The sequence below is a fragment of the Cataglyphis hispanica genome, chromosome 13 (assembly GCF_021464435.1).
Source record: "Cataglyphis hispanica isolate Lineage 1 chromosome 13, ULB_Chis1_1.0, whole genome shotgun sequence".
NCBI classification, from domain to species: domain Eukaryota; kingdom Metazoa; phylum Arthropoda; class Insecta; order Hymenoptera; family Formicidae; genus Cataglyphis; species Cataglyphis hispanica.
The window spans coordinates 3,765,711-3,779,972 of NC_065966.1; the positions used below are offsets into that span (position 1 = coordinate 3,765,711).

Consider the following 14,262-nt stretch of genomic DNA (forward strand, 5'->3'; position numbering starts at 1 on the left):
TTACAGATATGAGACTCACTCTATATATAAACTATTCTTATTTAAAACTAACTTCTTGTTCTCTCTGATCGTATTTTATATCGGTTAAAGCCATGAATATTTTCGCAGAATTATGTATGATTGGGTAACATGTAGTCAGATTTTTCTTCTTCTCGTCCATTCTTTATAGTAATATTCTATGAAGATGTTATATTCAGTTTGTTTATTACCTCTCTCTTTCTTTTCTCTGAATAAAGATTTTATTTATTACTAATTGTAATTAAAATAATCGGTTATATTATTAATCAAGATATTATTGATGACACACTGAAAATAGTAGAATATACTATTGCATCTGATATCTAAAATTGATAATCGATTTATCGATTTGATTATCTTGTTATTTATAAGATTGAAAAAAATAAGGTATTTTAAGAAATACAAATGTATCGAAATAGACCATAGACATACTATATACGTCTATGACCGAAACATACATATGACTTTTCTTTCATATGAATTTATATGAAATATATAAATATTTTTAATAGTAATATCAAATAAATGTAAAAGAGATGTAATAAAATAACGTAATTATGTTAAAAAATTATAAATATATAAAATAAATTAAAAATAATTTAAAAAATTATATAAAAGCCTCGTAACAACGAAAAATAGAAAATAATATAATTTACATTAAGCACAATCTGGATTCTTTATTTTAATTTATTTAATAAAATGAGAAATATTTTTTTCTCTATTATATTTAATTATATTATATTCTAATTAGGTTATATTATAATTAAAAGATTTTATTTCCATTTTTCAATTACACATTCTAAATTATCGATTCCATATGTAACAAGGCGATACAATCGGCTTAAAATTATAAGGTGGACAAGAATTCAGTCGATTTATGTATATCGATGAAGAATTATAGGGATGAGATGAACGATTTCCATTATTCGCAAAATTTTTTAAACACGGCTTGTTGCAATGAAAAGAATTGTTTGGCATCTTTGACAAGCAGCAAGGATCGCAGATTCCTTTTGTACAGCACATCCCCGGACAGGGTCCTAGGGGGCATCCTAAAGGAGGACAGCTCACGTTGCACTCTTCGGGTTCGGGTTTTCTAGCAAACAAAAGGGAGCGAACATTCTGTGAATGTCTGTCTACTTTATACATATTTATTCAAAAATTTTATTTGATTAGACGTTTTATTAATTTCAACAAAATTTATATAAATAAAAGTTGCAAATATATACATATATACTTACAAGCTTTCTATTTCGCATATAATATTATACATTTCATTCATAAAATCTCGTCTCTGTTTATTCATGTTAAATATACTTGTTAAATTTTGTATAAATTTCAATACCGGTAAATTTTATGCACCGAAACTTGAGAGATGGGTGTTGACAAATTTTCTTCTGTCACTTAATAATCGATTTCGTATTGTATCGCTTACTTCGCATTATTATTTGTCTAATATTAACATATAAATTCTATTTATCGATTTTGTTCCATGAACAAAATTACTTATTTTGTTAAATTTATTACATTATATGATATTAAAGAGAAAGAAAGAGACAGTAACAAATTTACTATATTGCAATAAATTGTTAGTTTTGACATTTTAGATATTTATTTATTACATTTTCAAAAATTGTGAACATTTCTCAATAGTATTTTACGTTTGAAATATACATAACACAATATATCAAAAATTAGAATGTCCACGCACATAAAATATATATAATAAATAAAATTTCAAAAATTAAATGTCAAATTGCTAGGTACATTTTTGCAATATTGACATAAAAAATAAACATGATATAAAAAATAAACATGATATAAAAAATAAATACAACATAAAAAATAGCACACTTATTTATAAATATTTTATCGTATGATAAATTTGCTATATCCTCACATAATAACTTTGTTTTAACTAAATAATTTAAATATAGAAGTAAAATTATATATATATATATATATATATATATATATATATATATAAATTTAAAAATCATATTTAACTCTCCTGCGTTAGAATGTTTGACGACTTAACTTTGCACTTTTGTTATTTATCAAATTCGCTATTAGATAAAAAGCGTAATAAAATATGCATAAAATACGTTCGTATAAAATAAGAGACATAAAAAATAATTTCAGAAATTTGTGCAGATTCAACGTCATAACGAGATGCACAATTATCTTTCGTAATTCTAACGCACATAGAGTTAAAAATTAAATTCAATTTTGGTAAGATAAGATTCGGCAGCCAAATTAAAATATTCTCGGTGGTTGCAAATGTCTACTCGCGATTAATTTATTTGGTGAAATGGTGAGATTGTTGGGGACGTATTCGGGCTTCCTCGCGAGGTACGTGATACCTCCGATGGTCCTTGTCTCGTGGATTTCCGGTTGGCCATAAGCGTTCGTTCGCTGTATAGGTTGCATATCTACGCGCTTCATCGTCCCTTCGGCATTCGATTTCTCACCGGTATCACCGCCGGCGCGATCGATTCTCATCGCGCCCGGTGCATCGGGCGGTTGCATGCACACAACGTCGCCCTGGCCACTGTGACCGGCCAAATTCTGTCCGTTTAGATAGTACTGCTGCAACTGATAATAATGTTGAGGAGGAGAACCCGCGTATTGGAAGGCCGGGATATTGTCACCGTGACGTCCTTGTACCTGCGTTACAGGTACATTCTGTCGATCGTAAGGAATCGCTCTCGCATTCTGCATATAGGAAACTGCGTGGTCTCGCGGTTGCCATCGCTGTTGGTCGCCATTAATCGCTACCGCGCCGTTTTCCTTTTCGGCTTGCATACTGTAACAAATTCTTGCATTTTGCTTCTGTCGCGGATATTCTCTTATCCGAGGCTCATCGGCTCTCTTAGGTCGCATAATACATGGCAGAGGATTATTAGGATTTCTTGTGTTCGCCAAACCGTTCGCCGAAATATTTTTTTGAGGATACGGGGACATTTCTACGAATGATCGCGGTTGCATATCTTCCGGAATCTCGTTAGAATCTTGAGCACCATTTAATCTAATGATGGGTTTTTTCTTGGTAATATTTGCCAGATATTCGAGACCTTTTTTACTCGACGGATTCCTCAGCGTTTCCAGCACCTTCTGTACAGTGTTTGGATCCTGTAAACCGTTATTGCGCTTCTGAGGACGAATTATTTCTTTGTACATCCGTATCTTTAGCAAGCTAGAAGGTTCGGTAGGTTTTCTGTTCTGCTCAAAACGTGCAAAATCCATTGACAGTCTCTGATTATCAATTGAATTCGATGAAGTTGGATTATGTTCTTTGTTTTGCTTTTCAATTTTTTGTTGCTCAGAATACGAGTAATATGGATTATAATGCGTATTGTACGGTATGTATTTATTAAAATTTGGATTTGTTTGATGATATATATTATTTAATGCATTTTGTTGATTATTATAAGGATAACTGGCTGTATAAGTTTGATGATTTTTATATGGCCAATTAATCATCTGTTGCTGCCATTGATGAGGATTCATTTGAACGTACATCTGTTGAGGCAAACTAGCTTGATTGTTTGCTTCTTGCTTTTTCTGATGGCCATAATCTTGTTGTTGAGCACTCACTGTTCTATTACCTTCTTCCGGCATTTGACCATTTGTTCGATATTGTTTCTTTTGATCTCTTTGCTGTGCCGTCAATCTTTCAATCTCGTTGTAAGATATTCGTGGTGGCGTAATGTGTATCATCCATTCTGGTTTTTCTTCTTTCTCTATTCTTCTTTGCACAAGTCGCATTTTTTGTATATCCGAACTATCTTTGCGTTGTTGAAATTGCGAGAGATAAACTAAATGCTTTTGTTGTTCGTTCAGCAGTGCGTCAAATTGACGGCGCATGATCTCATCAGGTATACCTTGTTGCCTCATGGTGGAAACTAGCAGCTCTTGATCGCGTATCATATCAGGTGTGAATTGCAGCTTCTTTTTCCTATCATTTTGTTGACTGTGAGCTTCCACGATCGATTGTTGATTAGTAGATTTATGGTTCTGTAATGGATTAGATTGACCTTGGCTTTTAGAATCTTTTTGATTGAAATTAGCATCTTGATGATAATACTGCCATTGTTGCGGGGATTGTTGATGCTGCTGATTTGACGATTGTATCCATCGATCATTTTGCGGCCATGCCGGTTGAAAATTGGCAGAATATCTAAGATTATGATTATGGATAGGCGAATTATATTGCATCAATTTCATCTGATTAACTGACATGTCTTGTGGCGAAGTCATTCCAAATCCAGAAGCTTGTGTAGCAGATAATTGTTGATTATAATGACCATAGAATCCTGAATTATTATGTAAATGTTGTCGTGGATTAAGTATTGGTGGTTGCATTTGATTGAGAGCTTGCGGCAACATTTGCTGATGATACGCGTTGTGTTGCGTTTGCTCGTTTATTTGTTGAGAATTTTGCTGAAATGAATCATGAGTATGATAGGCATTTTGACAGTTACCATCACATCGATCACTTAGCGGCGCGTTTGCGTTCTGTACCGCTGCTTGCTTCGGTTGCATAAACATTTGTTTATGATTAACTGCGTTTTGATCGACCATCAATTGTCTTTCGCATCCATTAACAAAAGCGGATGTTTCATTGTGATTTTGATCAATAATTGCTTGCGAATTATTCGAAGATTGTTGCATTTGCGACACTGTGACTTGAGTCGGAGTTGCAATTATTACCGGCTGATTAATCGTCGCGGATTGGTTTTGAAATGATTGATCGCAGGCGACTCTTTCTTGGGACACATTTGATTCGAAAAGATGTTTTTCGGGAGCCGCAATGGGTCGTTGATGGTTATCTACAATCTGATCCATATTGGATGCACCCTGCCGTTAAAAAAACATAATTGCATTAATAAAAAATGATTTATTCTATCTTTCTACATATTAAACACACAAACATATATTAAGATATATGTAAATATTTTTTGATATACATATTGTTAAGTAATTTGGTATATTTATATTTTTTTTTATTTTTTCTAAATTATATCATTTTAAATACCAATTAAAATTGTTGTATAAATTAATTTAAAATCAAGAAAAAAAATTTCTTTAAAATTTACTTTTGATTGTTGATTTGATGATATTATAACAGGTACCGCATCACCATGACCATTGTTACTTCTGATAGAAGAATTCGTGAAGAAAGTGTCTGTTTCTTGTGGGTTTTGTACGATTAAAGCGCCGTTTGGTTCAGGCAAAAACATTGGCTGATTGTCTAATTTCTTGAGCTTTTCGGCAGGGAAACTTTTGAGTCGTGGCGAGGAAGTTAAATGTGTCTCCTTTGATCTATCTCGAGAACTAAATCTAGTTTTTGGAGGTTTCATCTCATCCGGTAGCATTCTTTTTTGATCGTTTTCTAACTTCGCGAAATTATTTAATGAATGCGATTTATCCAAGTTCTGTACAGACGGCGATTTTATAGATCGCGAATTTTCCTGATAGTTTATATCGATAGCTCGTAAATTTGTCACGCTTGGATGTGCAGACAATTCTTTATAACCAGAATTCTTCTCAATTGAAACTTTCCTGAAAAAAAATTTGTTAAATTAGGGAATCTTCTGAATTTATTAATTTAACATAAACATATTAAAAATATTTTTACCTCTTTTCATTATCGTTAATTTTGCTCATTGGGTAATGCGATACTTGCTGTCAAAAAATCATTGTTTAAACTTGATGAAGAAAATTCTCAGATCGGATTTTGCATTACCGCCGAAAGAAAATCGCGAGTTTTGACGTGAAGAAAAGAGGGACAAGTGCGTGACTAGTTACCATGGATATATATGTTTTGTGTATTGTATATCATAGCATATAATATATGTATATGTATATATATATATATATATATATATATATATATATATAAAGTATACATGAATTATATATAGTGTAAATATATGTTTGTGTACAATATATATATAAATTATGAGTTAAATTTTTATAAATATATAACTATATTAACAAGAGAGAAAGAAAAAGAGAGGGTTTTTTGTTTATAATTAAAAATAATTAAAATATATTAAAAATAATTAAAAAAAATATATTAGTGTGTAAAATTAATTTTGTTTATATTTAATTTTATTTGAAAAATTGTACAAGAGAACGGCTGACTAGCAAGGATAACACTAAATTGTAGAAAAGATCAAAAGATATAAAAAATATTTATTTTTTTTATTCAGAGGAATTATGATGAGCATATATAATAAAATACATCAAAATTTGTGTAAATATAACATAAAAGTATATTTTCATTAGTGTAGACTATATTTAATAATATAGAGTATATTTTTAGTAACAATTATATTAACCGTTTTTACAATTTATAATACACATTGTAAAACAACATGTATATACATAGAAATTATCATAATTTATAATACACCAGAAAAAAATGTGAGTATACAATTAATTTGAATTTATCAGAAATTACAAAGTATATTACAATACAATATTCCATAATTTTAAATTTTCTTACTGGAGCATATCGTTTAACAAGCTCGTATTTTTTGCTCTTACATAAGCTCATGACGCATCTTTGCATGCAGTTACATAATTATCATTGACTTGCCAATTAGAACAGTTTATTCTAACAGGGAGGACAAGGTGCTGCGAAGAGAGAAACTTATATTAATATCAACAATAAATTCTTCTAAAGAGAAATATGATAATAAATTTACGGCAAATCATTTTGCAAGGTGAGGGGCATATGACTGGCTTTGGGCAAGGTGGAATACAGGGAACACAATCCGTCTTGCAAACATAATAGCACGGTGGTGGAGGCGGGCAATATGTCAGTTCTAGTTTCGGTGGACTTGTTGGACAGGGGCAGGTTGGACAGGGTGGCAGATAAACCTTTTACAAAATTCTTTTTTAATTATCTTTTAATTCAAAAGAATAATAAGGATAAGTAAAAAATAATTGTTTATCTAAATTTTAAAAAAATAATTAAAAATTTGCATGTTACATATATATATATATTTATTTATTTATTTATAAGACAAAATATTATCACATATGAGTGTGTATATGTTATATCTCAATGTACACAAAATAATAACAAAAATTTACTCGAAATTAAAATACAATAGATAAATTAAAAAGTAATATGAGATATTCTGTGATATCTCATAATATCTGTTACAAATAAATTTTATCTTATCACAAGATTACACAAGTACAATTCCGCATGAACAATATAAATATTTAATATATAATATTTAATAAAAATGCCATGCTGATAATTTTTTTGTATTATTATAATGTGCACATACAGTATTCTTATTCAAGAAAAAATTGTAAAAAGATAGGAATTAATATTTCGCATAATAAACATACCACCGCTTTAGTAGGTTTCGGTGGACAAGGCGGACAAGCTATCCTACATTGGACACGGGGCACGTAAGGCATGCAGGGATAGCTTACAGGTGGAGTGCAACAAACTACAGGGCATGGGGGACATCGGATCGAACACGCTGGTAGACAGCATGGTAGTTGAGGAGCACATGAATTGTTGTTATTTCTGGAATTTAATATATACACGTTATTGCATATTATTGAAAAATCAAAGATAATTATTACAAATTAAATTATTACAAATTAATAAACAAAAGTTATTTGATCAACATTGCGCATATTTTGAAGTATATCACATATTTATTAAATTTAGAAGAAAATTGATTAAAATATGATTTATGTGTGTGAAACTTTTCTTAAAAAATTTCTCAAATATTCACTCATTTCCGTCTTTTGCTATCTAAAAAATTGATTATAAACGAAATTATTTATACAAAAAAATATACTGAAAATTTAATATGATAATAATGCTAGCAAAATATTAGCGTAAATGTTTGAAATTGCATTAGTATCTTTCTGATTAAATAATATTAGAATAACAATGTTTTATTAAAGTTTACCTCGCCATGATTCCCTAAGAATATATTCTGAATAATATTAATAGTTGATAATATATTTGTTCAGAATTTTGAAAAATCTGAATTGATCCTCTTATTCATCAAAAGGCAATCATACTTATTGTCGTGAAAATTATTCAAAGTTACTTGGAATTTTGTTGGTTGCTGCCCAGAGATACTTCGAAATTTTTTAAGTCAATCTCTCATAATCATGAATTGGCTAGAGATTATTTAACAGTAACCTTGGTGACGTAAAATGATAGATCGATTTTCATGGAATGAATTACGAGATATAAATAACCACAGTCGTTTTTTCCTCATTTCAAAATATACAAGGCGTAGCGGATATAAATAAAATAAAGATAGCGGATTACTATCTTTATAATAGATGTAATTATATATAATAATGTTATTAGTCGAGCAAGAGCTCTTGGACTAGTCTCTAGTTCGCTGTTTAAATATTGATAAAGATTTGTACGAATTACAAGCATTTAACATTGCTAATAAATAATAAGATTTTATAATTTATATTAATATGATTGGAAATTTAATTATCAAGAAATATTTAATATTAAATATTTAAATTTGCGATAAATGGGATCTTTTCTAAGGTAAAATCAGTTCAAAATTTATATAAATAAAATATTAAAATTAATGTAAATGTAAAAAATAACTGACAATTTAATAAGCAGTCATGTTAAAATATATTAGACAGACTCTCTCTAGTCAGTTAATTTCCATAATTTATAAACGCGTTATGTTAATTTATTAAACATGAGTAAAAACACGATGTTAGCTGCATTCAGATCTGATTACTTAATAAACAATATTTGCATACTATTGACGAAAAAGTATTCAGTCTAAACGGACTTTAACCGTCAGCGGAAATCAATTTCCTCGCAACTGTTTGATTTTAGACAAAGGGATTTCTTTTGTAGGGAATGCAACTGTCACTGCATGTCCACATTCAACAATGCCTTCGATATACATTCAGGTGATACATTCCAGTAATGGTTCACGAGCTCGACTAAAAGGCTTGCAACAAAAGCAACATCGTATCTTTGTCGCAATATCTGCATTCAATAATAGATAATGATTTTGACATTGCTAGGCTGGAATAATAAATAGATGTAATGCAAACGAAAGATAACATAGATGTGATTTAAATATTTCGACATTGTTACATCAAGAACTAAAATAATTAAAGCAAATTTTATTTAATAATATCTAAAATCAAATAATAATATCTATAATCTAAAAATAGGCAAAATAATTTTATATCGAATACAACTGCATGTTTTGAATTTATAGTTTATTATAATTATATAATAATTTATGTCTACGTGTGTATATAGTATACACACGTAATTATCTTTCAAAGTTTCGGCGCTTATTTATTTATAGCATTCTTAATTATTATTAATACATGATTGTGAATATTGCTGCTGAATTTATTTAATTTTATACGTGAAAAAAGTACAAACTTACATACATATATCAACTTATTTATTAAGAAACATATGAATACCGATGAATGAATGAACGCAAAAAGACAATTCGTCTCGCAACGCGAGCATATAATATATTACACGAATTAAACAGGGCATTAAATTGACAGGAAACTGACTATGTCACGCAGAATCCTGATCCATTCGGCGGCTGGGCGGGGACACCGCGTCTATTCATACGGCAAGCATGCTCTTCCAGACGTGTAGCCGCAACTTTATTTTCTTGCTTGTTAAAACTCCACAAACGTTCGGCTGCTGCGCTCGCACGTGGCCAGATCCTCGAGTGTACGTTATTTCTAAAAATAGACAGTTGCTAGAGGAAAAAACTCGACGTACATTCCCTCCCATCTCAAAGATCAAATAAACTATTATCTAAACTCCATTCTATTGCTTAGTACTTGTCGTAAATCTTTTTCACATAAAAAGTGATATTATTACAGAATTAATGATGGCAAATTTATCATAAAATTCTACTTTAATTCTTGACAGTTAGATCTTTATTCTTGTCAATTTAATTCTTGTTATTTTATCTGAAAATCTTTAATTTTAATCGCGTGTTACAATTGAAAGTAAAATACAATATCATTTACGCTATTCTCCTCCAATTAATTACTTGTTTATAAAACCTGTCTACAGATTTTTGTATACAAGCGTCGTTAAAAAAATAGAAAGTTAATACTCACTTATCAACAAATTCTGTCCACATGCAGGTTTCGCCGCCGAGCATTAAATGAGTAGCATTGGCCGCATTGGCAAAGTCGAAGGGATCGCAATTATAAAACTTCTCCCAATCGCCGCCGCTCGCGAGATGATCCAGATACCAACAAGAGGATAACAAGACCGGATGCTCCGCGATTGTCGCTCTCTCGAGTTCCTTTTGCCAACTCGGTAATTTCCAAACATGCACCACGGTAGTTGTGGGTAGGACGACGCCATTATCGAAAACCTATAAGTCATGTAATTTGCACATATAACAAAATAATTTACAAATGGCAATATTATTCCATAATAATTATACAGACATGTCAACTATTAATTGTAAAAAAAAAAAAAAAATTAAGAAAGATTGCAAAAAAAGCACACTCACTTCTTGCCATACTATAGCATTGGCATCTAGCGACTTACTGATCGCGAGTATCTTGGCTATGTATTGGTTTTCGAGCAGCTCGTATCTCTTGGACATATTGTGCGATTTCATGTACTCGCCAATTTCCGGATTGCTGCCCCAGCAATCGAAGGGTACTTCGTCACCACCCAAGTGGAGATATTGATCCGGGAACACTTGCACGATCTCGGAGAACAAGTTTCGTATAAAATCGTAAAGCGCCGGCTTCGTCGGATTCATCGGACCTAATTTACCGTTCGGCTTCCCGGAAGAGTCTAATGAATATACAAACAAATTAATTTATTTAATTTATTAAAGATGATATTATAGATTTAACGGCTGATTCTTTAATCTATCTTATTCAATGACGTCCAATATGATAAAATAACATTTAGAGAAAAGTATAAAATAGAAATACGTGTACATTTTTGTGCATCTAAATTATTATTTATATGTCTGTCAACAGATTTTTATAAAAATAACATAATTGATTAATGTAAATTATTTTGTTTTATTTACCATAACATACGGTTAGTAATTCCGGATGGGCGAGACCCCACGATCTAGTATGTCCAGGTGTGTCGAATTCGGGCATCACTCGAATTCCTCGTAATCTCGCGTAATCAACAACCTTTTGCACGTTGTTAGGCGTATAGATCATCGAGTGATGGTAAGCGCCTTTAGCGGATAGATCGGGATACCTGGTGCTTTGGTATGGGAAGCTGTTATCGTCGACGATGTGCCAATGAAGAACGTTCAGCTTGTTGTATGACATAGCATCCAGTGTCAACAGGATGTCAGACAGAGGTAGATAATGGCGAGAGGTATCCAGTAAAAGACCGCGGTGCGGTAATTTCGGCTCATCCACGATAGTCTGGCATTTTACTTTCAACTATAACACACGATTAAATTCATGATTTTTATTTAAACTGATTTGATCGTGCAAACGAGAATTATAATATTTGTGCAGAAAGAAAAAGAAAGAGAGAGAATTGATATAAAAAATTTATAAGTGCTGCATTCTAAAAATTATTTTTTTTAACAAATAACTTGAAGAACATGCATATTTATCGAAATCGAGTTTAGAATGTTTTGTTTATGGTAATGAATGATAAATATTTAAATATTTACGCTCGGGCCGTCCCCGGACGGTGCCAATATCTGCGAAAAAGTCTCGAGGCCTCGAAGGATTCCCCAGACGGATTCGGCACGGAGAACGGCGACGGATGACGTTTCATTTATCTCGAGTTTATCTGCAAAAAACGTGTTAAACTGCATGAAGAAAAATACGGATAAAATCGTACAATTCTTGCTCATTAATCACCGGTCATGACTTTACGTCGTTTAGTTTCACGCGATAAGAAAGCGATTTAAGTAGGAAGCGATTTAAAATTATCTTATTATCCGTCCTTGTTGCAATCGTTTTGCTGATTGTACTATTTTGCGTAATGCGCTGGAAATTCTTACATGTTTTTGCGCCATCCGGAATCGCTTTAGTTTAATTAAATTAAATTAAATATAATTTTCTCTCCATCAGTTTTAAAAATTAAAATGACAAAGTTTTGAAAACTTTAAATATAATTACATAGCACAAGAAATAAATTAAGAAAACTATTAATTTTAAATTGTTATTTATTAATTGTTACAAACTCTACGCACATAAATATAAAAACATAAATTCATATATTCGTAATTTTTGGATATAAAAATGAATATTCATTCTCTCCCAATATACAGAAATATTTTCTGTAACTATTTAAAATATAAAAAAAAAATAATTAAAACTTATTTATTGTAAAATATATAAAACAAATAATAATTAAGCATATAATCAACTAAAGAATTATAGTCAATAAAAAAGATAAATATATAATTTCTATCTCTGTCAGAAGAATATATGGACGGAATTAATAATACAACCAGAGTTTGTGTTTAATAATTTTTTATCGTTTACTCGTTACTATTCATTGTTTATCAAGTAACGTATCGTTTAATGTATACAGACCTTCAAGAACTATCATATCAATGTTAAACTGGTTTAACATTACGTTGATAAGAAAAGACATTATTATAAAAGCCGGAAAAAATTAATTTGCGCACACGCAAGCCCGTTATCGATGTAAGTCAGCAAATGTTAGGTCAGAGCTACGAACTGCTCACTGGCATCATTCAATTAATTTGTTGGTGCACTATTACTTTGTAATGCACGTTGCACATGCAAAGCGAGCAACCTCACTGATCGTTGCACACGGAACGAATTCATGCGAATCATGATTTAATTAATTGATACAAAAGGTGTAGATTTCTTCTATTTACTCAACAATTAAGTAAAATTTATCTTTTTAAAATGCATCTAAATTATTAAGCATTTTCCATAATTTAACAAATATAATTATTTATTATACAAATTAATAAAATTAAAAGATTATCACATCTGTATTAAGTAGCATAATTTTATATAATATAGAGACTTACAAGATTCATTCATATACAAGTGCGGCCAATGATCACCATTCTGTTCGCAAGGTTGTAAAAGTCGTATGCTTAGAGCTTCAAGAGTGCCTTTGAAGTGGGAATCATCCCGAACGTATGTTCTTGGCCCTTCCGTGACTAACCTCGCTATCCTTGCTTCCGTCAAAATAATTCTCATATACCGTTCTATCGCCTCGGTTACTATATCACATGTCTCGCCGTTTACCTTTGCAAATAATAATATTTTTTTAAAGGAGAGACACAAAGTCAAAATAACAGAATAACTCTATAGATTTTTTAATTTACATTACTTTAAAATACATATATGATAATAATCTTTAATAAAAAATATATCCAATGTTGAAGAAATAAAATAAATAAAGCGGAAAGACAAATCATAAAAGCCAAAATAATTACTATTATAAAATCTATAAAATGATCACTACAAATCAATCGCTGTTCCATTAAAATTTTCTTCTAATTTTACGATAGATGTAGAAAGATCTGAATTGATTATATGAGTTTATTTTCTGCATTGAATAAGAGATAAAGTATATTAAAAATAAAAAAAAAATAAGACTCACTCGGATATCAAAGTTAGATGGTCGCAACAGATAAAAGTCTTCTTTAACCACACGCGAATTTGGCATGGGCCAGACTTCGCCCTTTGTGGCTTCAAACCATGGACCCGCGTCCGCATGCCACAAGCAGGCCACCCAGGGCGCAGCGGTCACCAGGATTAGAATAAACGCGCGATTCCACATGTCTGTCTCGCGTCAGGGAAAGCAATTTATGTATACGATCGAGGAACGATGTGACGCCACCGAATGGTCATCGTCTACTGACGATCGCAGGATGCTGCAGAACCGTACGCACGTATGCATGATAGTGGTAACGACCTTAGCCTGCGCTACTTAAGTTTTATCACTTTTGTCCCCGAGAGAGCTTCATGGTCAAGTGGGAATAACCAGTCCTCGTGTAATCTCGCCGCAGTATCTGTTTATCCTTAAATCTTTGGCTGCTCATTTTTGAAAAATCTTGTCGTATACACATATGAACATCTGAGAATGTGCCAATTACTGATTACTTGATGATCTTAATTTTTCTTAATTTTTGAAGAAAAAAATAAAAAAATTTAAATTTTTGATTCTTTTATATATTTTTATTTTGCAATACTTTCGACATATTTGTATTATTAATATTTGATTATGCT

The 14,262-nt window shown here is 31.2% G+C and overlaps 4 protein-coding genes across 6 annotated transcripts in view; 1 reads left to right on the top strand and 3 right to left on the bottom strand.

The window, feature by feature from the left end:
* LOC126854090 (hydrocephalus-inducing protein-like) overlaps positions 1–160 on the bottom strand; it is a 31,311-nt gene extending 31,151 nt beyond the window's left edge. The window contains exon 1 of the mRNA XM_050600485.1: positions 53–160. Coding sequence (XP_050456442.1) covers positions 53–160 — 108 coding nt within the window. The remainder of the gene's footprint in view (positions 1–52) is intronic.
* LOC126853911 (ELKS/Rab6-interacting/CAST family member 1) overlaps positions 1–14,262 on the top strand; it is a 111,903-nt gene that overhangs the window by 23,091 nt on the left and 74,550 nt on the right. The window lies entirely within an intron of this gene.
* On the bottom strand, positions 6,547–7,975 carry LOC126854091 (putative small proline-rich protein 5). Its single transcript, XM_050600486.1, has 3 exons — positions 7,968–7,975; positions 7,390–7,630; positions 6,547–6,906 (listed from the first exon to the last, which is right to left on the bottom strand). Exons 1-3 carry the CDS (start codon positions 7,973–7,975, stop codon positions 6,688–6,690), a joined length of 468 nt encoding a protein of 155 aa, XP_050456443.1. The 3' UTR covers positions 6,547–6,687.
* Positions 9,260–13,915, bottom strand: LOC126853941 (beta-hexosaminidase subunit beta-like). The gene is made up of 7 exons (XM_050600159.1): positions 13,634–13,915; positions 13,053–13,275; positions 11,709–11,830; positions 11,097–11,469; positions 10,560–10,852; positions 10,156–10,418; positions 9,260–9,768 (listed from the first exon to the last, which is right to left on the bottom strand). Exons 1-7 carry the CDS (start codon positions 13,811–13,813, stop codon positions 9,591–9,593), a joined length of 1,632 nt encoding a protein of 543 aa, XP_050456116.1. The 5' UTR covers positions 13,814–13,915; the 3' UTR covers positions 9,260–9,590.